The sequence below is a fragment of the Chelonoidis abingdonii genome, chromosome 4, assembly GCF_003597395.2.
Source record: "Chelonoidis abingdonii isolate Lonesome George chromosome 4, CheloAbing_2.0, whole genome shotgun sequence".
Lineage (NCBI taxonomy): Eukaryota > Metazoa > Chordata > Testudines > Testudinidae > Chelonoidis > Chelonoidis abingdonii.
This window is the reverse complement of record NC_133772.1, coordinates 15,002,230-15,026,399: the sequence shown is the minus strand read 5'-3', so window position 1 is coordinate 15,026,399 and position 24,170 is coordinate 15,002,230. Positions and strand designations below refer to the sequence as shown.

Sequence of the window (24,170 nt, the reverse complement as noted above, 5' to 3'; positions counted from 1 at the left end):
AGGTCTTAGTAATTGTTCTGCAAATACTCCCCCTTACACTGAATAGCTGGTATTAGGGTGCATTTCAAACACCTCTTACAGTATAAAAACCCTTCTTTAACAGAGGGCCCCCAAGATAAGAGATCCTTTCCCACCCTCATAGGACACAGGTCCTCAGACATGCCTCTTTCCTGCAAGGGGGCAGGGGGAAGAGTCAATCACCTGTCTCTTCAGGTACAACTGGACTGATTTCGATTATGCACTAACAATACAGGAATAATATAAAACAGTAGTAAAAATCCAGTCTATTTAAAGGAGTCTACTCCACATAAGACATTACCTGTACTGGAGATCCTAGTACTTCATCCTTAAAAAACAGAGCTTGGCCTTTGCAGGGTGAGAGCAGTAGGCTAAATACTGTTGCCAGAATGCAATGTTTCACATTCCCTGGCCCTATAAACACAGCTTTTTACCATCTCCAAATCCTTAAGAAGAGTGCTGTGATTGGAGATCTTACCTGGAGAACAGAACTGACCTCTGCCTAAAGGATTGTGCAATAATCTTTACCTCTGCTAGACAAGATGCCAGTACACACTTGAAGGTAATGAACATTCCTCATTATCAGGGAGCTAATTAGTCACAGCTGCTGTACAGGTGTGTGTCCTCTAAAGGAGAGACGATCAAGGACTTTGTTAAAAATATTTATTTAAAAAAATACAATTGTTTTCCACATCTAGTTGCAAGTATCTATTAACATATGATTGACTTGAATAGTTTGCTACAATGCTTTTTTTAAAAGCCAGCTTGCATTATTGTACAAAGCAAATCCCTCTGTCAATTCTTACACAAAAGTTTCCCCCCAACCATACTCTACCCCATTTTTTAAAAAAAATCTGCCACACACTATTTTCTTCTGCACAGAAGCAAGAGACAAGTCACCTGATTCCTCAGGGAAGACCTTAATTATGTTTGAATGTACTTTAGCCAATGCACCAACTTTTAAAGCAAAGTGTCACTGCAGTGCAATTCCTCAATGATTGACTCTGCATCCTAGAATTTTGTAACTTTGCCCCCATAATTCTTCTCAAAGCTGAAACACATTCAAGTGCATATCAGCTGTAGTCAGTGTCTCAAATTCCATCCGATCAGTTTTGATCACATTTTAATATGCTGAAGGTCTCCCTAATCTCTTATGCAAGGAAGTTACCTAAAATCAGGTTTAGTAACACTGAACAGTTTCTCAGAACTTTGGCTATTTATGCACTTGCATTACGTACCAGCATTTTTAACAGCACAATGGCATGAAGATACTGGATATTATAAAAGTACAATTTTCAAAAGAACAGAGTTACACTAAAAAGCTACTTTATTCCCAGTTAAGTTTCCTCTAGTGTCATTAGAGCACCAGGACTGCCTAAGATTACAGTATTTATCCCACACTAAGATGATGTGTAGAATACATAGGAGGTTAACAGATGTACACAACTCTGCCCAGAGCAGAAATTTGCTTTATCTGCTGACTCTGTATTAAAAGTGCAATTCTACTCTGGGAAGAGTAAGTGAAAAATGGCGTCTACTGCCCCCTGTGTATTCAGTCAGAGCTGCTGATTTTAGTGCTTAAGGTTAGATTTTACCATTGTGGGCTCTGCAGAGCCAGAATTACAGGGAAGGAAGATGGGTTCTTTTCAGAGTTAAACAAACAATCAAATTACAGGGGGATAATTCTGCCCTCTGCTCCACAAGTTCACCATCAGTGAAGACAAAAGGGCTGCATCAGTGAAAACGACTGCAGAGTTTAGGCTACAGACATCATCCACAGGGGGTGATACATAAACAGGGTTGGCTCCAGGCACCAGCTCAGCAAGCAGGTGCTTGGGGCGGCCAAGGCAAAGGGGTGGCACGTCAGGCTCTTTTCAGTGATAGGTCCCTCTCGGAGGGAAGGACCTGCTACCGAAGAAGAAAGCAGCGCAGTGGAGCTGCTGTCAAAGTGCGGCCGATCACATTCCCAACTCCCCCACCCCCTCACCCCGCCGCTTGGGGCAGCAAAAACCCTGGAGCCAGCCCTGTACACAAAGAAGAAAGTAACCCAGCTCAACTTTCAGATCTTAGTTTGAGTTTGCAGGGTTTTTGTTTTGTTTTGTTTTCCAACTTGTAAACAAAGCAAATTTAAATCTGAAGTTACTGACAAACATTGAACCTATTATACTTTATTAATTTTAAAAAGTTACTGTGCCATGTTACCATAACTGACCATGTTGCTTAAGTTCTCCCAAAATTAACTCATGTCCCGGTGCTCTGAGCCTTTTAGATAAAAAGCTACAGGGCCAGATTCTCTGCTGGTGTACATCAGCTCAGGTCTACTGGAATTAGTTATTCCAAGGTACACCAGCTATAGATCTGCCCCACAATTCAAACTTTCCATCAAGAGAGCATCAGCTTGCTCAAAATACCCCAAGTCTCACGCTCATTAAGTCTCTTCAGAGTTTTCTGTCAGTATTTCCTGCTGTCTTAATACAGCTCAATGCAGATAACCAGTGCTCAAGTCAGTCCTCACAATACAAGTGAAGAGTTTTCTTGTATGCTTATCTCAATCACTAAGACTATACATCTCAGCTATACACACAAAAGTAAGAGAAGGGATAAGCATTAAATACGCAACTGTACCTATCACCAACACTGTGACGTATATAAGGCCATCTGGTAACATGGCAATAAAATACAAGTTTTTAAAAGGGAACTTTAAAAAAAAAAAGTCGTCATATTCTAAACTACACAGAATTACCGCAACAATGGCTACGAAGAATTAACATTAGAATCTAGCACATCATATAGAAAACTCTGTGCAACTGAACAATAGCAGAACAAAGTCAACACAACTGTATAAAGCAGTAGCCTATAGATTTCAGACCTCTAACCAGAAAAAAAAAAAAAAAATCCCCAGAACTAATAAACAAAACCAAAAACCCCACAACACATCAAGGAACCTACTTCCAAAATTGGGTATTTTAATCCTCTCTCTCTCTCTCCTCTTTCTCACACACACACTACAAGTTTTAAAAACCATGCAAAGGCCATTCACAAAGCCTTCTTGTGTGAAGCTGTTGACAATAATAGCTTCCAGTTATTAGTATAGTGCTCCTTTAAGTATTGCTCAAGGACTGAATGGGAGTACAACAGAACTCCTGCCAACTTTTTTCCCCTCCATCCACGCCATGCCACTTAAAGTCATGTCAGCATCTCTGTTAAAAGAACTGTGCTTTCCGGAGGTTCAGAGTTCTGCTGTTAAGCCATTTGCTTTGCGATGACCCTTCTAATGCAAGGTCTCAACTGAGAGGCAATTATTTATTTCCAAGTTTTAAAAATAAAACCTGTGTCCAAATTAAAGGTCTATGAGGATAAAACTAATCAAGGACCAATTTAAGACACTTTTTGGGAGATGTACATCATGTCAAAGACAGATTTAAAAAAATAAAATTTGGCAAGCAATCAGCCTATACTATGGCACAATAGATTTTAGTACTTATTTCTATTTTAAAAAATAATTGAAATGTGCAAGACATTAAAAAGTGGCAACTGCCAAGTGCAGTATTTATTTTTAATCTGTATCTTAAGCATTATTTATATGATACAAGTCTTGAAGCTAGTCTAAAAAGTGAACATGTCCCTCAAAAAATATATATATAAATATGCATATTTATGGGATTAGAGCTGTTCCAGTCAATTAAATAACATGCATAAAAACAAATCTTCAACTGCCAAAAAACTGTGCATTTACCCAGGTGACTGGAATAACTTCAAAGTCAGTTAATGTGTTCTACAGCATTCTTTTGGTTAGAGGGGGCGGAATTAAGTTTAACATTAAATCTAGTTAACCTACTGGCTTTTGTAGAACCACCTAAGTTAAAACTGACATCATGAAAGAAGGAGACGTACAATGGTGCGCATGTTCACAAACGAATGTCAGTTTTTGCTTGGTTTTCTTACCTGGTGTCACTTTTTTAAAAGCATGATCACTGTCAGCAAAGCTGTGTCCTCCAGAAAGAATCCACATTGACTCTGTTCTCTGATATGAATATGTTCATTTCACAAGCCAAAGTCATGGCATTTCTAACTTTAAGCTCCATCAGTCATCTGAAGATAAAGTTCTGTTCTTTCTGCTTCATGAACCACCAGAGACAGAGCCAAAAAATTTAAACAGCAAACCAGTTGATGCACAAGGCAGACTGCAAGGCTGCTTTCTTTCCTGCAATTACAATTGCTCTGTAGTGCCCAAAGCATTAAGTTCTTGTTGCTGATAGCAGGTTATGGGGAGAAGAATACACAAACAAGGTGTCATCTTGAAAGACTTATCTGTACTGAACCACCACCCTTTAAAAGAGGTCCTATCAAGAATGACTAGCTTACAGCATAGCCATCTTATTACCTAGTAGAATTCTCTCACTAGGCAACTCACTGCCATGACCCAACAGTTCCAATTAAGGGAAGACCTTTAAAAACAAAAGTCTTCGAAAACTGCATATAATATTAAAAGAATAAAAGCAACTGTCACTGTATTCCACCTCTAAATCTTCATTTGGCAGTGTCTGTACTGAAAGGACCAAAACTTGGTATTTTACATAACTACCACCACTTAAGCCACTGGCACTAGCCAAATGCTTCCACATGAAGTGAAAGTTTTGCTAATACTATCCAGAATAAGCAGCAGTCACTGGTATGCACTATCGTTAAGTTAAAATCAGTTCCTCAAGAGACTTCCTATTTTAGCAGGTCACCCTGTACCTTTTTATTTTTCAGGTATCCCAAATCAGCTTCCCAAAGACCAGGATAGCAACAGTGATGGCACTTTCAACTTTGCTGGTGGGTCCTAGGTTTTCTTTACAATAATGGACATATTATGCCCTGGGCACCATTCTTAAGACAGAGTAAAAATATACATAACCCTAGGTCTCAAAGACCAGAATTTAGGTATATTTCTTGCATGAGAAGGAAAGATGCCAAGCAAAATCCTTGCAGATACTCACAAACCCAAACATCAAGTTTTAATGTCTGTCAGCTGTGACATTGTCCCTTAACTACTGAATTAGGTTATTTTTTGTTTGACACATACCAAGATAGCCTCTTGATACAACATTGAGATGTGTCTTGTAAACAAATATGCATCAATTGAAAATTTTTTGAAGCTGTATAGTAAAATAGGATTACATATAAAAATACTATAAAATGGTAGCAAAAAGATAACTAAAAAGTAGATATATGATGATACAGAGATATGGTAAAACCTGAAGAAGAGCTCCGTAGAACAAAAAAGTCTAACTCTTTCACCAACAGAAGTTGGTCCAATAAAAGACATTACCTCACCCACCTTGTCTCTCCCATGCCCTAGGAACAACACGGCTATGAGAACACTGCAAATATCCAACAGATGGTCAGAACTGCAGACTGTTGAACGCAGCATTGCAAAACCTTTACATAAATAGATCAGAATTATACATTTTTGTTCATCTGGTGAGTGGAATTACACAGATGTTACAATCAAGTTCTTGTATATAATTTTGATTTGCTGCAGTTTGCAAGAAAGATGATTGCATGAGAGATTCTTCCCGTGTTAAGTAATGGTTTATGCAACACATTAACTTTTCAAAGGAGGATATACATACCATAGAATTGGATACAAATGGCCTTCACTGTGTTTAAACTCAATTTTAAAAGACCAAAAAGAATCTATTTGCTAGATAATGTTGAGGTTGTGAAACCATAGCAGAGATATAACTTTTCCCAAGCAAAGTCACTGAATGCCAAGGCCTTTCAGAATGCAAACCCTGTTCATAAGCCAAAAAGTGTACAGTTGTTGAAGCCTGAGAAGTTTTGGGCGCAAGCAAGAGTTCTTGAATTTAAGGAATCCATCTTTCATTATTTCCTAAGCTTCTGCAAAACACAATCTGAACTAATTGAGGATGACACACAGCAATAAGTGCTGTCAGGAATGTGCCAATCGGAAAAGCTGGCAACTGTGTACTTGGTGGTAAATACGCAATTACAGGATACAGTATTTCACTACAAAGCACCATATACACAAGACAATGACATTTTTTTTAAAGTGACCTGAAAAGTTATGAAGGGGAAAGAGAAAAGGCTACATAAACTCATCTCATACCAAGCCTCTTCTTACCCACCTCAACATGCTTCCCTTCTTTAACTCATACTACCACTGCTTTCCAAACATACCTCCTGACAGTATTTAACCGTATGTGGGAATTTTTTTCTCCACAGTCATTAAGGGGCAGCAATAATAGTTCTCAACAGTATCTATCAGGAAGTAGGAAGTTAGAGTGACAGTGACATATGCACACAAGCTGCATTTGCAACTTAGCTTCTCTTGTTAACTACCTCCACAGAAGGTATTCTCCTGTAATGAGAACACAACTCCCCATCCATAAGAAGGTGAATGTATATCATCACAGATGGTGCATGTTACTAGTCAACCAGTTATGGCAGTGCATCCCTTCGAAGCTGCTGAGAGGGGAACATGAAACTGGACCAAGCGAAACTGATGTCTGCGACAACATGCATGTGCATTTGGTTCTCTTGCTTACATGTACTCAGAGATATATGACACACAAATATGAGAAACAACACACACACAAAGACATGCAATCTTTACACACAAAAAACCTGGCTTTTCTCCATGGGGGAAAGGGAAGCAATCAAATTGCAATTTTTAGTGCTCATGAAATGTTTTTTTAAAAAAATACATCCTCATTCTACAGTACTACCCTCCAGTCTGCACATTTACTGGGCATAAAGCTAGCCAGCCTAATACAACCATCACAAAGTGCTGCTGATTATACATACATATATATATATATATTTTAAGTAGGCAATAAGCCACCCTGCAAACCAAAGAATCCCAGATGCCTGCTCTTAACTACTACCTGCAGCTTTCTTTCTGCATTTCTACCTTAAAAACTAGTAAATATTGCACATTGTCATTTTGAGATCCACAGGCATGGGACTTCCTAATTATTAGCTACTGAGGTTCAAAAACTGAACTAGTAATATGCCTTTAACTTGATCTGGTAGGGAGGCAGCAGACTCCCTTCTGCTCCCATCAAAAGCTAGATATCCTTTCCTCTGAAATCACTTGGGACAAGAGACTTTCTGGCTGAACAGTCCAAAAAGTAACTCTAACATCCATTTCTCAAGAGTAAAATATTAAAGATACATGATATATTGATGTATGTATTTCAGGGCTGGAATATAACAAGCTACTTTCATCTTACTACATTCAGTTTTGGGCGTTCTCAAACATATATGCTTTAAAGTGAATTTAGAGCTTGCAAAAAGTGTCAGACTGAAAGCTCTAGAGAACAAAGTCCTCTCTTTGTCTTAAGGACAGGTGCAATGAAAGGAGTAACACTGCAAGCTTCCCTCACTAACAAGACTCAACTCTGTTCTGAAAGTACCACTTCTCCATGCTCATCCCATCTTCAGCATCTCTTCTGAAACAGCTGATAAGGGTAGAGTGACCAGAAAGCAAGTGTGAACACGGGACAGGGGTGGGAAGTAATAGGTGCCTATACAAGATTAAGCCCCAAATATCGGGACTGTCCCTATAAAATTGGAATATCTCATCACCCTGAGTAAGAGTGACCGAGAGAAGTGCAGTTTCAGTCCACTTTCTAGCGGACAGGTTATCCAAGTGCATCCTCATTGCATATACATTGGTAGCAAGAGGAATTTATTGCCTGACAGTGGATGGCAGAAGTCCCACCGCAAACACCTGAGACATCCCCCAGTCTTAGGTGCTTCTTTCACATCCCAACTCTCCCACAAAAGACTGCTTGAGGTTATTGTCCTAGCTGCTGGTCTTAGCTCATCAGTGTGAAGTGGCTTTCAAGAACACTCATATTAACCCCACCACCACACACCCCCATCTACTCACCACCAAAAGATAGGCATGTTTACCTAGAACATGCGTTATTTTACCTTCCTATTCCTATTTTAGCTGCACACATCGAACCCAACTTTTCATGAATTCCAACACTTCCTCCACTTAAAAAGCAATGGTGGTTAAAGTACAACTTGAGACAACAAGAGCTGGGCAGAGGGGATTCTCCACTTCTGGCTCCTCATTTCTGGGAAAAGCAGAGAATTGAGTGTTTTTTCCCCTTGAGCTGCACACCAGAACATCAAGCAGCAGCCAGCCCCAGAGTGTCGTTTGCCAAATACACAGACAACCCTCAATCTCACAAAGAATATCCAATACCAGGGATGGAGGTGGGGAGAGTCCTAGGTTAGCATGATTTGTTACTCCTCTAGCAGCCAATTTACAGGCTTTACACAGATATCAGGCATCAGAGATGTGTGTATATATAACCATCAAGAAATACCAAAGAATTCAAACAGTTCAAGAACCCCAAATTATTCATGCCATGATCCATTTCTCTGAGCCCTGCCTGCTCACAATATTACAAGTAGCCTCTGGGAGCTCAGCAACCCCCCTTTCAAGGAGGGGAACTTAACTGATGGATTACCTGTGTGCAACACTATCCAAACAATGGTCTGCTTTTCACCTATACCACCATAAGTGCTCCTTAAAAATGTCTCCCTGCAAAAAGTTTAGATGTTTCTATAGCATGAGACATTTGTTGTTTTGTTGTTGCAGGAGAAGTTATCATTAGCCCCAGGACACAGCTGCACCCAAAGCCTTTTCTTGGAATGCCAGCTTCAATCATGATTCATTTTCTTTATGCCCAGCACAGGAAGCAGAAGAATGGAGGTGTCAGAGTGAGAGAGGAGAGACTTCTTAGATATTGTTTTGCTGCAATCAGTACAAACTCAGTCACTGCATTCCACCAGAAACTCCCTGTAAGAGACTTCTTAACCAAGGAAGCAAAGAAGAGATTGTGGAGCCTGGACTCCAATTAAGGCGTTTCCATGTGCATTCCCAATTTAGTCTTCAAAAGAGGGAATTTTGCAAAAAGGCATTTGAACTGGGAATGGCAAAAATTATGACCATTCATGATGTGGGTGGAATTATAAATTGCTCATTTAAAAATGGATTACATTTAATGTCATCTCTTTCCGTTGTTCCCCAATTTGTCCTTTCCAGGAGTTCACATGTTATGTCTTCTGCAGATCAGGGGAAAATGGTCCAGGGGTGGAGGGTCCATCCAGTCCCGACAGAGTAAATGGCCCATGGCTGCTCAGTACTGATGGAAACTAAAAAACAAAACAGAGAGTTAGAGTTGTTTTTTTTATTTTAGTTTCTTTGTTCTCATGTTTCAGGATCTCTCCACAACCACAATAAGTTCTACAAAGAGCCCAAAAGGCTTTGAAAAAGCCCATATGGCTTCCTCCACTACCAAGGGCTTTTACAGATCATCATCTGGCAATGGAAACTTTAACTGCCAATGCACTCAGGTGTCCTTGAACCCCAGCATTACTATCAGTGTAGCTGCACCAGACACAGTGATTAAGTTTGTATGTTAGATTCAGACTTTAAGGCCAGAAAGGATCACCATGATCAGCTAGTCTGACCTCCTGCACATCGCAAGCACAGAACCTCGCCCACCTACTCTTGTAAGACACACACAACCTCTAGCTCAGGGGCTCTCAAACTGTGGGTTGGGACCCCAAAGGGGGCCACAATCCCATTTTAATGGGGTCACCAAGGCTGCTGTTGGCCCTGGGCCCTAGCAAGTCTGAAGCCCAAGCCCCACCACTCGGGGCTAAGGTTACATGCCCCCGTCCACGGCAGAAGCCCTTGGGCTTCAGCTTTGGCCCCCCTCCCCACCCAGGACTCGGGCGGGCCTGATCTATGGTCCTCCCTCCTGGGGTCGTATAGTAATTTTTTTTGTCAGAAGGGGGTCACAGGGCAAGAAAGTTTGAGAACTGCTGCTCTATCATGATTTAAAGACTTCAAGTTACAGTGTATTCACCCTTTACAGTAGTTTAAACGCGCAAGTGACCTGTGTCCCATGCTGCAGAGGAAGGCGAAACCCCCCCAGGGTCTCTGCCAATCTGATCCGGAGGAAAATTCCTTCCTGACCCCAAACATGGTGATCAGTTAGACCCTGAATATGTGAACAAGACCCAGAAGCCAGACATCTCAAAAAGAATTCTCTGTAGTAACTCAGAGCCCTCCCTATCTACTGTCTGGAGATATTTGCTACTAGCAGTCGCAGATCAGCTACAAGCCATCCTGTTGGGATCCTGGCAGTGGGTGGGTGGAGCCCACTGCTAAAGACCTCCCACAGGCTAAGGGGAGGAACCACAACATCCCTGATCTCAATTAATTACAGGGGACAACTAAAGATATAACAGGTACAGGAGTGAGTGAGGTCATAGGGATAAACAAAGGGAACCTGACGAGGACACCAAGCAGAGAACCCCGGACAGTGCTCACTGCTCCATCATAGGCAGTCTCATCATACCATCCCCTCCATAACTTTATCAAGATCAGTCTTGAAGCCAGTTAGGTTTTTTTGCCCCCACTGCTCCCCTTGGAAGGCTGTTCCAGAACTTCACTCCTCGGATGGTTAGAAACCTTCGTCTAATTTCAATCCTAAATTTGGGGATGGCCAGTTTATATTTGTACTGAGCAAAGCCTTTATCCCAACTAATAAAATAACCATAGTTCTATGACTCCTTAATGCAAATACCAGCACAGCAGAACAAGCATTCTACACTGTGCCTCAATATTATCTGCAGATATTTAGAAAGTAGGGAGTCCAACTGTTCTGCAGATACACTCATGTAAGCTACTCTCTTCATCTCCATGGAGATGTTAAGTTCAAAACACAAAGATGGCCAGTAAAATGTCACTGTTCATTTTCACAGAATCAAGCAGCAGATGTGCCTAACCCAGTTCCATTTAATAGCAACAAGTACCAACTGTATAATTTGTGTTCGTATGTAGTTCATTAAAAAAAAAAAAAATCTCCATTTTAAAAAAACAAAACAATGAATCTGACAGAATTTCCAGTCCATTGCAACAGAATGGTGCAGAATCCAGGGTCCATGCAGCAAAACTGTGATCCAGGTTGTCACAGGCCTATACAATAGGAACACTCTCCCTCTCCCAACACTATGAAGATTCCATTACTGTATTTCACAAGAGAAAGATATAATTAACAAGTGTTATATCATTGTTACTTATACTGTAACACTGTTACTTACGCTGACATACAATCATGGCTACGGAGTAACAAACTGCCACTTCTGGTGAAGTCTCAACTAATGAATCTACAATTTGATAGTTATTGGCCATTTATGATCTTACTGTTGATTAAATGGCAAATATTTTTGGCATAATCTTGCAGTAAAAATTTTAGACCAACCCTACCCCTCACATTTCCACAAAGTGCGCTGAGAAGGCAGTCAGAAGTGGAGCTCAACTGGACAGGCATGGCTAGTCTTGTTGGAGCTTACCTGAAAAAGGGTGTTAGCACCTTGCAATCTTGCTGGACTGAGCGGAGCTACTGGACTGAGCGTGCTCCAGAAGTGAATACTCGAGAACAAGGGGCTTGGGGTCAGCAAGATGGGAGTCTAAGAGAGATACAAAACAGTCATTTATGTTATTGGTTATTACATCTAGTAATTCTTAGCACTTGTACGCTTAGGTCAACATTCTCAAACCCTAGCTGCCAGCAGCTGGATACCTAATTCCACATGAAAGAAACAAAATAAAAAGAAGGCCTGATTTTCAAATGTGTTGAGCATCTGCAGCTCCCACTGATTTCAAAAGGGATTCGCAGGTGATGTACGCTGCTGAGAAATCAGGCCAACTATTTCAATCTCTATATATACACCTTTGTGTAGGTACCTAGGTCAGAAAATGTTGTTCTTAGCACCTATGTAGTTCTTTACAAAAAATCAAGGTGCCCATAGGAGGCAGGAATTAACCTCATTTTACAGGAGAAAAGAGTGCAGGCACAAAGGTGACAGGACCTGGCTCCCGGCTGCCTGCTCTAATTGGGATTCAGTGCACTGTATCATTAAGCTGTTATTTCCAAAACCACCGGAGAGCTTAAAATTAAACGGAATTTGAACATCCAAATGCCTGAGGTGGCACTGAAAAACTCAGCCATAGATCAGAAATAACTAATGTCCCACTTAGGCACATTCTCTAGATTTTCCATGAATGTCCAACAACTACTGTATTTTGGCAAGTCCAACCAAGAATGGTTAAGTAATAGTACAATGGTTCTCTCTCCCACATCTTCAGCAATTTGTGCTTCCAATACTGTAAATTTAGGGAAGCACCTAACTTCAATTTACTAATAGGAAAGAGATTAAAACCAACCAGAACAATGTAACAACCAGATTCAGAGCTCTTTGGATATTTTGCACATTTTCCCAAGAGATGTGAAAGCCAGGTTTTCCATAGAAGAGTAACACCCATATTATGCTGCCACTCAGCCTCCTTTTTGTTGAAAGTAGCTTCCTACTGGATAGAGTGAAAGAACAGTTAGGCTGAGGTTTCAACATTTGTCTATTAAATCATCTAAAACACAAATGTTTTTAAGTCTGCCTGAAGTGCCTCATGACGTGGCCCTGAAGCGAGAACACTGAGTCACCTTCAAAGTATTTTTAATCATGCCTCCTATGCAAATGATTTAACAACAGAGGCAGCTGGGTACCCCAGTTTGTCTTCCTCCTGTACAGCAGTATTGTACAGATGTCCATAGTCAAAGAACTGCTGAGCACTCTTCAAATAGGATGCCAGTAACACTGGTCATTTATGTTCCAGAATAGATTTCTATTTTAAAAGAGGCAGACACACCTCATTTCAGGAGTCCAAACACAATGATTGCCGTTGGCTATTCATTTTTCAACCTGCCCTCCTTTACTGTTGTCAAGAACAACAGATGCTGTTAGAAGAAACAAGAGAAGGGAATAAGGTTACCTGTGAAAAAAACGCTGGAGTAAGAGAAGCAGTAGGGAGAGAAGGGCTTAGTATCCCCAATGGGCTTGGATCACTGCCTGTAATGACAAGAGTGGGAGCTAGCTCCAGCCCTTTCGGTTTTTTAGATCTGGAGAGGTGATTGGCAAGATCCTTCTCTAGCACAGATAAATCGTGCTCTCTAGGCTCTGGTGATAGGTGCTGAGGGTTCTGAGACTGCTCCAACTGCTGAGAAGCCACCGACTCTATGTCCGTGTCAATGTCCAGGTCAGCGTTAGAACTCAAGGGTGGTGAAGGGGGTGTGGAAGGAACCTCCAGAGTGGGAGAAATGGAAGATACAGGTGGTGTTGGGGTGAAGGTGGCGGTGAAGTTTGGCAAAGGGGCTGGAGCTTCGGTGAGAGTTAATTTTGGTGGAACTAGAGTCTCCAAGGTCTGGAGAGTTTCTTCTGATTCTGTAGGAAGAGGGGAGACAATTGAAGTGGCCGAGGCAAGGGGTGCAACTGCAGGCCTTTTGGAGGGCATGGTCACAAACTTTATAACCGAAGGTGTCAAATCCTGAGCAGGTTTTTTCTCCACCAGTTTCTCAGCTGGATTCTCAATCTTGACTGACCTGAAGAGCTTCACACCGGAGGAGTTCAGGGAGTTCAGAGTAAAGGAAGAGTACAGGCCTGAATGGATATAGTCATTGCGGCCGGATGATTTAGCACAGGTCTGGGGCTTCTCTTTCACTCCGTTTTCCAGGTCCTTCGGAGCACTGCTGACTTCTGCAAAGCCAGCCATCACTGGGTCTCCCTCAATCCTGCCCACCATCAGTGGAGCAATATTCAAAATCTCCGGATAAGAAACAAACTTGTACACAAACTTCTGACCATTCACTTTTTTGATGATATTCTGTGGGTAGAGAAAAGAATTTTTCATCATTCCAACTAATTTTCTTGCTACAGACGCTCCCCAAAACTGACTAATGTGTAAGTGGCATCTTTACTTCAATAGGAAAAAATTTTCACTTTTATGAGCATTAGGATTCCAACAACCTACAAAATACCCACCAAAACTATTATTTCTACAATACCCCAACCAAAACACAAGCAAACTTCACCTGAAATGCATTACTAGCAGGGTGGATTTGATTTAAATCATGATTTAAATTACTAGTCAGGAAGACTTGATTTAATCATGGATTTCTATATAAACGTGCATTCTTGTTGGTTGTTATAACCTTAAAACATATTCTTCACAACTCAGAGATAGATGTAGGTTTCATTTTTAGAAGGTACACACTATACATTTTTAAACAGTAATCTGAAAAGTTTTCAAAATAAATCAGATTTATGGCTATATCAGAAAATGAACGACTGTTTGGTTACTTCATTTACCAAAGGTAACTGAAGCAGATATTTATGAAGCCATTGGGAGGTGAACTATCTCCAGTTCAATGGGTTAATCATTAATATTTGGAGGATTTTATTGGCATGCTGTATTAGGAGGAGATCACCACCAGACAGATATTTAAATTGTTTTATTTAACTAAAACAACATTAAGTATCCTGGATTTTTTTTCTTCAACAGCAAACATATAATATTTTAACAAAACAAGCATATGTCCCTTGCTTCTCACATTTCTCTCCAGACTTCTTCTCCTCCTTGTCCAGATCTAATCTGCTCCCAACAATCTTCTGTTCATTGCACTTTTAGAGAGAGGAAAGGGATTGACTCTGTGTACACAAATTTGCAGAGGGACAACAGAGTTGAGGTCTGTTATGTCTCACCTCTTTATGTTATTTATTTATTTAGAAACATTTTTGCTGTTAAACAGCATTTTACCTCTGGAGACACAAATCCACAGTTTGAGAACTGCAAAATTAAGTATCTCTGGTGGTATCTTCCAGACTGAGTATTGAGTCCCCCCATTGGGTAGATAGAAAGATTAAACTAAATAATCTATACAGAAGCCTGTGGAACCCCTTCAGATTGGGTCCCTAATCCATGAACTATTGGAACTCATTTACAAAACTTTTTTTAAACATTACATGAATATATTGTCTCATACTATAGAATTAGAATTTATAATCCCTATTCCATGATGAGATATCTTTGCGCTATAATGTATCTTAATTAAAACTACACCGCTGCCTCGATCTACCACCACCCGATATAACACAAATTTGGATATAACGCGGTAAAGCAGTGCTCCAGGGGGGTGGGGCTGTGCACTCCAGTGGATCAAAGCAACTTCAATATAACATAGTTTCACTTATAACATGGTAAGATTTTTTGGCTCCTAAAGGAGAGTATTATATCGAGGTAGAGGTGTATCTTTATATAAAGTTTTTCCTCAAAAAGTATTTTATCAAAAAAATCCAATTTAAATTAAAAAAAATACAATTTTTTTTAAATCACTGATTTTTATCCACCCTGATTACTAGGAAGGACCTTAAAACTACACAACATTTTTTTTTTAGTCTCATAATTAAAAAGAAGCACAACTAGCAACAACAAACAGATGCAGATAATGTCACCTGTCACCAGCAACAAGGTCAAAATCAATGAATCAAGCATGCAGCGGGTAATCACAAATTTAGGCTCCAGTCCTGCAAATACGCATCTCAAGTGATGTCAGTAGAACTACTCACGTGCAGAAGTGTTTGCAAGATCAGGGCCTGAGTATTCAAAAGAGACTATGCTTATTTTAATAAGATGCTATAATAGAAGCAAAAGAAATAGGCAAGATGAAGTATTCAGCAGAACAGTATGCTAAACAGCAGCCAAACTATCCCCCATGCAGCATTTGTTAATACTTAATTTTGTATGTATTGAAAAAGTATACACAGTTTTGGTCTAAATGGATTCTTATTTATTGTACAGCTACCCACTACCAATTAAGATTTTTTAATACAAGAACAGATTAAGGAAACTGTGCAGTTCTGGTAACAATAAATTCTGAGCAACCGACTAACAGTTAGCTCAGAAACTGTATGTTATTTTCTTATCTTAAACACCCACACAATAAGAGTTGTGGATAAACCAGTTATTGAGAGGTTACTGAAATTATAGTCACTACCCGTTTCTAATTCTAATTCAGTCCTTTCGTCAATGCCTGGGTGGTGTCAGAGCATCTGCGACTTTCAAGAGGTAACGTAGTAAATTCATTAGCTAAACAAGAGAAGCTTCTCTGAGTTTCATTGATGCATTCTCTACTACAGAGGTGCAGATTTATACTGAGCACAAGAAGAAGAAAAATAAAAGATTTTGGGCTACTTTGGAAACCTGTTTTTCTACTGGCCACTTTGTAGAAACAGTTGCAAGAAAGATCTGAAGTAGAGAGAGGGACACAAAATTCTCATAGCTATTAGCAAGATTTTAATTGGTTTTGAACATTCAAGACTTTAAACCCTTTCGAAGTATACACCTGTTTTTGTGGACTATTAATAATGAGAGTGTGATACAAGTAAGTTAAAGAGGTGATATTTCACAGGAAGCTCTCTGGAATCTCTGAACAATTAAAACAGTAACACTGTGGCAGGAGGAACCTTTTGTCACACCTCACCTAAGCCAAAGACACAACTGATATCTATCTTCTTGAAGAGAATGAAAAAGGACACAAAGCTCATTAGGCGGAAGCTGGGTGTAAGATGGATAAGATGTGAGGCGGACTAATAGGAGTTGTTACCTTCACATAGTAGTATCTGAGAGCACGGCTGAGTTTGTCATAGTTCATGCTGGGCTTGTTCTTGCGGATTCCCCAAAGCCGGGCCACCTCCTCTGCCTGCAGCAATTTGAACTCCCCGTCGTTGGAGGTCCAACAGATGATATGTTTGTTCTGAGGTTCCTGGAGGAGTTGGAGGAGGAACTGCCACAAGGTGATCGTACTGTCCATAGCAGTGAGCTGAAATGCAGAAGGGTAGAGATCAGATAGGCAAGGAGTTATGAACTGTACCATTTCCTACATCTCACCAGAACAGGGAGGGAGCAAGGATGTTATTTCCACAGGCAGCAGAAGTCAAAAATTATTAGTCACCAGTCATGGAAGATATTCCCTGCAGAATGACAGCCTAGAAGCCAGCTGCCATTGCCTCCTCCTACATCACAGTCTTTTTCACAAGGTCTATATTTAGCCACATTTAACTAAATCAGGTCACTTTGGGAAAGTCACACTGAATAATTAGCGAAAAAGGATTTCTAAACTGCTCTGTGCTCACCCACTTCTAGCTTGTGTTGCCTCATGAAAAACATCACAGGTGCAGCAGTGCTACAGAGCTCCTTCTCCCCTCCCACAAACTCCAGATCTTTCTTCGAAAGAAAAGAGATGGCTGGTCAAGTCCCTCCAAAGCAATTACAGTTAGCAGGAATTAGAGAGACAAACACTGATACTGCAGCATAGTTCATTTTCCCTTTGGGCATTCAAAGCCACTGTTACCTCCTATGTATGGAAAAGTCTCTTAATCCCAGTGCACTAGTCCCCATTCTCTCCTCACTTAAATCCCACAAACTGGCTCTTTCTCAACCTTTGGAGAGGGTGAGAAAACAGGGAAGAAAATAAAGATCCAAATGAACACCTATTGCATATTGTCCTATCGGTGTCTGTCTTTTACAATGCAAACTCCCAGGGCTAGAGCCCCTATCAGCTCTGAACTCATCACTGGCACTTCAATCATGATTGTATAGGTAAATATACAGTCCAGTATACTTCCTACCGCTGTCTACACAAGGGTTAGGTCAGCTTAACTACGGTGCTCAGTGATGTGGTTAAATTAACTTTACTTTCTTCTATGGGTAGATGTGGATTTAAGCCGATATAGTTACACTGGTATAACTCCCCAAGTGGACACTCTTATTCCAGCATAGCAAAGTCTTTTTTTTCCTGTTTGGCTCACATTGCTTTGGAAGGAATTTAAGATAAACCGAAAAGGTACTTTTATTCCTGAAGGGAGAGTTGTATTTATACTGGTATATTGGTTTAACTAAACCAATAGTAACTGTTGGCTTGGCTACATGGGAAAATACTATTCTACCGGCAAACCTAAGGGCATAGTTGTGTACCAAAGCAAATGAATCAGACAAAACAAACTATCATTCATATGTAGGCATTGTACTCCAAGTGGTTCTTGAGCAAGGTGAAACTGTGCCAGGATTCTCCAAGATGCAGCTTACATGCATTGGTAAGTTTAGGATTCAGTTGGGACTGCCAGTGAAATAAAAGGCTTTGGTAATGATTTCATTACTACCTGGCACATACCCACCCACAGGCCAGAAGCCAGCCCCTGCCTAAGGAAAGAGCAGGCCGTCTACATGTCCAAGTGTCAGATTTTAGTCAGTCCTGTAAATGGATTACAGCTGACAGCTTACACAGGGCTCAACATTCCTACTTAAATTAAATGCCTCAGGGCAGATACTCTTTTGGGTCGATCATAATTCAGTTCGTCTATTTTTGAAGTGTACCTGCCCAAAGCAGCATTCTCTCTCTCTTCTCCCAGAACGACTAAGTGAGAGAGAGCACAAATGAAGTACCAAGAGAGTAAAGCAGCACTTCTCTGCCCCTAGAAGAGAGGAATGTTTTTGGGTTTTTTCTCCTTAAGAGTGGTAATATTAAAGACAGGCAGACAAAACAGAAAAGAGAGGGAAGAGTGAAAACAGGAAGTGAAAAAATAGGAGAGAAAGCACTAAATAAATGAATGAGGATAAAGGAGATATGCTAGTGCAGCGGTTCCCAATGCAGTGCTCGCTGGGACATCTATGTGTGCCTGTGTACTGTCCGGCGGACGAGCATCCGCCAAAATGCCACCGAGAAGTAGTAACATCCAGAGGCATCGCTGCCAAGATGCCGCTGATTTTCGGTGGCATTTCAGTGGCAACGCCTCTGGATGACGCTGCTTGTCGGCAGTGACACCTATTGACATTGCTGCTACTTGGCGGCATTTTGTTGGATGCTCTTCTGCCAGCCACAGTCTTCGGTGGCTCATCGTCTGGCACCCACCAAACGAAAAAGGTTTGGGACCACCATGCTAGTGAGATGTTGAATCCCTCTGGAGAATACCTGCAGCTCCAATACACTGGAAAGGGAAGCAGCTGTTAATGGCTTATCTACACGTAACAAGGTTAACCAGGCAGAGATTGGATTAGCACAATTCTTAAAAAGTAATATCCAGTGCTATCGCTAATTCTTTCATATAAATACTTCTAAGCCTCAGGGAAATGGATTCTCCTGCATTACTGCTCTTAATGTTTTTCTCATGTACAAGTTTATTCATTTTACCTGGAACAAAGTAAGGACTTTGGTGCCTATTATATGTGGGACACCATCTCCATGTTAGTCCTTAAGGTCACTATCTAGCTACTTGCATCTCCGCTCCCCTCCCCCCCATCATTGTAGTATCTCAGCATCTCAAGTATTTCTCTCTCTATGATGATGATTCATTATTTGTACCACTGTAGTGTCTAGGTGGCCTAGTTACAGACAAGGACCCCATTATGAAAGGCACCGTATAGACATAGAACAAAAAGATGGTCCCCTTGCTCAAGACGTTTACCATCTAAGTACAGACAAAAGACAACTTTACTGAAATGCAAGATGTCCCAGAGCAACATCTAGACCAGGGATAGGCAACCTATGGCACGGGTGCTGAAGGAGGTACACGAGCTGATTTTCAGTGGCACTCACACTGCCCGGGTCCTGGTCGCCGGTCCGGGGGGGCTCTGCATTTTAATTTAATTTTAAATGACGCTTTTTAAACATTTTAAAAGCCTTATTTACTTTACATACAACAACAATAGTTTAGTTATATATTATAGACTTATAGAAAGAGACCTTCTAAAAACGTTAAAATGTATTACTGGGATGCGAAACCTTAAATTAGAGTGAATAAATGAAGACTCGGCACAGCACTTCTGAAAGTGATCCCTTGATCTAGACTTCTTCTGCCCACATCAGCTAGTATTTTGATGGCAAGCCACAACTCAGCATTACACATTACCTCAAAACTCAATGAGGCTTCCAGTTCAAACAGGTATTTGCCGGTAAAGGCCTGTTTACAATAAAAATTAAGATAAGCAATTCACTGCAGATAGTAACTTAAACTGGAGACCTGGATTTCCACACTCCCAACCAAAAGCCTGAAGGAAACAAAACACCTTGTTACTTCTCAGAGAATATCCTTCAAGTAACTTCTTCACTAAGTAAATGCTGAAATCCAAAGCCAAACTTCTAAAATAAAGAATTCAAAAATCCAGCTCTCTTATTTCTCTGGCTTCCACTGAACACTCGGTTTCATGCCAGACAGAAAAACATGCCTGTTTTGCAAGAGAAACTGTGGCCAGCAAGGCAGGTGACATCTCTGAGGGCAAGACTGGAGGAGATACCCTTATGACAAGAGCTTGTCTATAATTTTCATCTTTCATGTTTTATCATTTGACAGTTATGTCTACTTCTAACTCACACTGAACATGAGCCTCCAAGTCCATGTCTCAAAATAAGTTGCAATTTTACACCAAAGAGTTTTAGAACTAGAGGTGAAATATACATCCCCCCCAATAACTAGTACATTTACCATCAACTAAATAAATATATCCTTGTCTTCTGTACCTTATACATTTCCATGGGAAAGTCGTGCTTGTTTCCAACACACACTGTAGCAAGATAAGCCATTGGTAACAATTTCAATAATGGGATCTCCTAGCCACCCTGGAACAGAAGACTACTAGGCTGCTACAGCAGATGGACCAACATTGTTTTTCCAACATCATTACAGGAAGCATGATTGAGACAATCTTCCGTGCTTGTTCCAATGTTGCTGAAAACAGTTTTGTCTTGCCTAAACTAGCATTTAAAACATTACAATCCCTGTTCGGAGGTGACAAGTAGTGAGAACTCCTGTGATCAAGAATAATTTTCCATGCATTTCCTCCAGTTCTTGCAGTCATTCTGATCCACCAGTTTTCTTGGCTGGAGACATCATAACTCCCCAATGAGATGAGTTATATAGTCACTGGACCTAACCTCCATAGTTTGTTTCAACGTGGTTGGAAGTCTGAATTTCCATGATCACCCTCACCCCACAAGGAGATACTAGACTTAAAGGGAGATATCACAGGAGTCATTCAAACTGAAACAGAAAACATTATTAACTCAATGCCTTTATCTGGTTTTTAACCTTCCTGATGTGGAAAAGAAGACAATTATACTTTTTGTTTCCATGATGTATTATAAAACCCCTATTTCTAAGGACACTCAGCTCTCAGTAAACTACACTTGTTTTCTCTTAGTCTGCAGGCACAAAGACGGAAAAGTATTTATCAGATGCATCTGAAATTAGCTGTGATATGCACATCTGCTAAAAGTAAAAGCATCCTTGCTTATGAGTGAATGGACAATTCTCTGTAGCATGCTGTTGAATAATCCCTGAACAAAAAAGATTAAATGTTTGCATGTTGACCCTAACTTTATTATGAAAAGGAAGTCTCATTTAGGATGGAAAAGGTTTCCTTTAATAATGTTTACAGTACACATAGCCTGGTTGCTACGACGACAGGACAACTATTCTCTACAAACAGGAGCTAAGACCCTAAAAATAAACAGGCTGACCAAAATCATGAACAGGCAGTTCAGTCAGGGAGTGTCTGCTTGTTATATAGATCATGTTTGTTTTAAATACATTAGGAAGATAAGTCAATTGCAACCACTAAAATCTGCACAGAGTGAATGAGGCATTGTCTTGTGATTCGATCCCTTTACATTTCAGAAGCTGCTATTTAACACCAAGATCTTGTACTCACACTTGAGTGGGAAGAGATTGAAAATGAAATTCAGAAATTAGCTCAGTGGAAGCAAAAAATACATACTGTGAATGTAGTATGTATACATGTACTACACACATACCCAGCAATGCACATGCTACTCAAACATATCATCATCCTCAACTTATACACCTCTATCCCGATATAACACGACCCGATACAACACGAATTCGGATATAACGCGATAAAGCAGCGCTCTGAGGGGTGGGGCTCCACACTCTGGCAGATCAAAGCAAGTTCGGTATAATGCGGTTTCACCTATAACATGGTAAGATTTTTTGGCTCCCGAGGCCAGTGTTATATCAAGGCAGAGGTGTATAATGCTTTCATCCAAGGCCCTCAAACTAATTTATCAAGGTGGGTATCAGCCTCATTATACAGGTGAAAAAACTGAGGGGTAGAAGCATACGAAAACTTGCCTATGATCACAAACAGGCCATTGCAAACTTTGGAACAGAAACTATGGCCCTGCTCTAAGTCACATCATCACATTGAGCCAAATAAGTAATAACTACCAAATGGCAAAGGGTTTAAGTCTTGCAGTTAAAATACTACATCAGAAAGGAAATAGTCCCCGTTTTAGAGGAAAGTATCCCACTAAAAATGCCATAATAAAAAGGCTGAAGGAAGACTGCTGGATAGCTGTAAATCTGAGACTGGGCATTCATACAGTCACTACCGTAGAAGTGTGTGTTAATTAGGTATATCCTCATTTTCAATAACTGTATTCTGTTAAAAAAAAAATTAAGCACTTCAAGCAAGAAGAGAGAGAAAAGAAACTTCACATCAGATAAAGGGAAAGCTTCCACCAATCATGAAACAACTGTGATAGTAGTGACACAGATCAAAGTCCTGAGGAGAACTACACCATTTCAAAGCTTTTAACAGAGTTGCTTTCATTTTCCAACTTCCGGACGAACACACAGAAATCCCCTACACCATGAATCAAACTCCAACCTTTTCATACAAATAAAACAAACACCCACCCACAAAGAACAGTACCTTAATTGCCATTTGAAAACCAGTTTATGTTTCCAGAAGTGTGCTAATATGAACCATGCAGGTGTTAAGACACATAAATGAACCCAGTATAGTGTGCATGTTACTATAAATCTTTAGCTTTCTTTTCACTGTGACAGATACAAAATAAACCACTTACTGCCTCCTCTTCTGAGAGGATTCAGACGAATCCCCAAGACACCCCATCCTCAAACCCATTCAGTGACACCAGTACCTAAATTTGTTTATTTTTCCACCCAACATCCTGTTATGTCTGGCTCCTTCCTCTGTAGCCGCCCACTGCTGCTGCCCCATCTCCCAGCCAGGGTGGCAAGCTGGTGGGAGGGAGAAGCAGTTTAGTGGGGTACAGGAGAAGAGGGGAATGGGGAAAGAAAGAGGGAAAATGGGCAGTAGTAGGGGGCAAGGTGAGTGCAGATCATGGGTTAATAGCTTGGGAAAGGGGGCTGGGATGCATGGGGTGACTGGAAGGGGCAGGAGGCACAAACACTGGACCAGAAAACGGGGCTGAGGGGAAGATAAGGAAGAAGGCGGCCAGGTTGAATGGGGTGACTTGGGAGAGGCAGTCCACAGAGGGCTGGGGGGGCATATAAAGGAAGACTGTTGCGGTCCATAGGGTGACTCAGAAGGTCTGGGCCGTTGAAGGGGAGGGCTGAGCTGCATGGGAGAGACGGGCAGGGGGAGTCTTAGGGTCCAGGGAGTGATTCAGGAGGGGAGAGATCTGGACTGGGAGGAACACAAGGGCGGGGGAGATGCATGGCGGACTCAAGGGGAGAGGAATGGCTCAGATATATGGGGGGAGGAAAGAGAGGGGAAGTGTTAGGATCCATGGGGTGACTCAGAGGAACAGGATGTAGGGGGACTCAGGGATCACGGGCAGGATTGGGGGACTTGGGGGAGGGGTGCACAGGGGACATGGGGGGTCGGGGCACATGGGGTGACTCGAGGGGAGGGGACAAGACTGAAAGGTATGATTGAGAGACACGGGGGGTCAGGACAGGACTGGTGAAGTACAGGGGGGTCGGGGTGCATGGGGGACACAGGGTAGGACTGGAGAGACACGGGGGTCGGGGTGCACAAGGGAGACGGGGCAGGACTGGAGAGGCCTGGGGGACACGGAGGTCTGAGGGGGTCAGGGCACATGGGGGGGTCGGGACACAGGGCAGGACTGGAAGGATGGGGGGAGTCAGGGCGCACGGGAGACAGGGCAGAACTAGAGGAGTACAGGAGAAGTTGGGGCGCAGGGGGCAGGACTGGAAAAGTACGGGAGAAGATGGGGGGACACGGGGCAGGACCTGGGGGTGGTACGGGCTTCGGGGCATGATAGGGGACACGGGCAGGACTGAGGAGTACGGGGGGTCAGGGGTGCCACCGGCCGGGGACACGGGGCAAGGAACTGCAGGAGGTACAGGGGGTCGGGAGCAGGACTTGGGGGGACACAGGGCGAGGGACTAGGGGGCAGTGGGGGGGTCGGTGA

At 41.5% G+C, this 24,170-nt stretch overlaps 1 protein-coding gene across 3 annotated transcripts in view; it reads right to left on the bottom strand.

Moving 5' to 3' along the window:
• Nucleotides 1-24,170, bottom strand: part of ELK4 (ETS transcription factor ELK4) — a 33,639-nt gene that overhangs the window by 8,884 nt on the left and 585 nt on the right. Inside the window, exons 2-6 of one of the 3 annotated variants that reach the window (XR_004375362.2) lie at nucleotides 16,557-16,772; nucleotides 12,890-13,777; nucleotides 11,413-11,529; nucleotides 9,046-9,201; nucleotides 665-8,114 (exon numbers count right to left, since the gene is read on the bottom strand). Coding sequence is in view for 1 of the 3 variants with exons in the window: in XM_032792507.2 (XP_032648398.1) it covers nucleotides 9,103-9,201; nucleotides 11,413-11,529; nucleotides 12,890-13,777; nucleotides 16,557-16,763 (1,311 nt within the window). In the remaining 2 variants the exon portion in view is untranslated. Of the gene's footprint in view, nucleotides 1-664; nucleotides 9,202-11,412; nucleotides 11,530-12,889; nucleotides 13,778-16,556; nucleotides 16,773-24,170 lie in introns of those variants that run through there. The other 2 variants (XR_004375361.2, XM_032792507.2) reach the window with 2 other exon arrangements.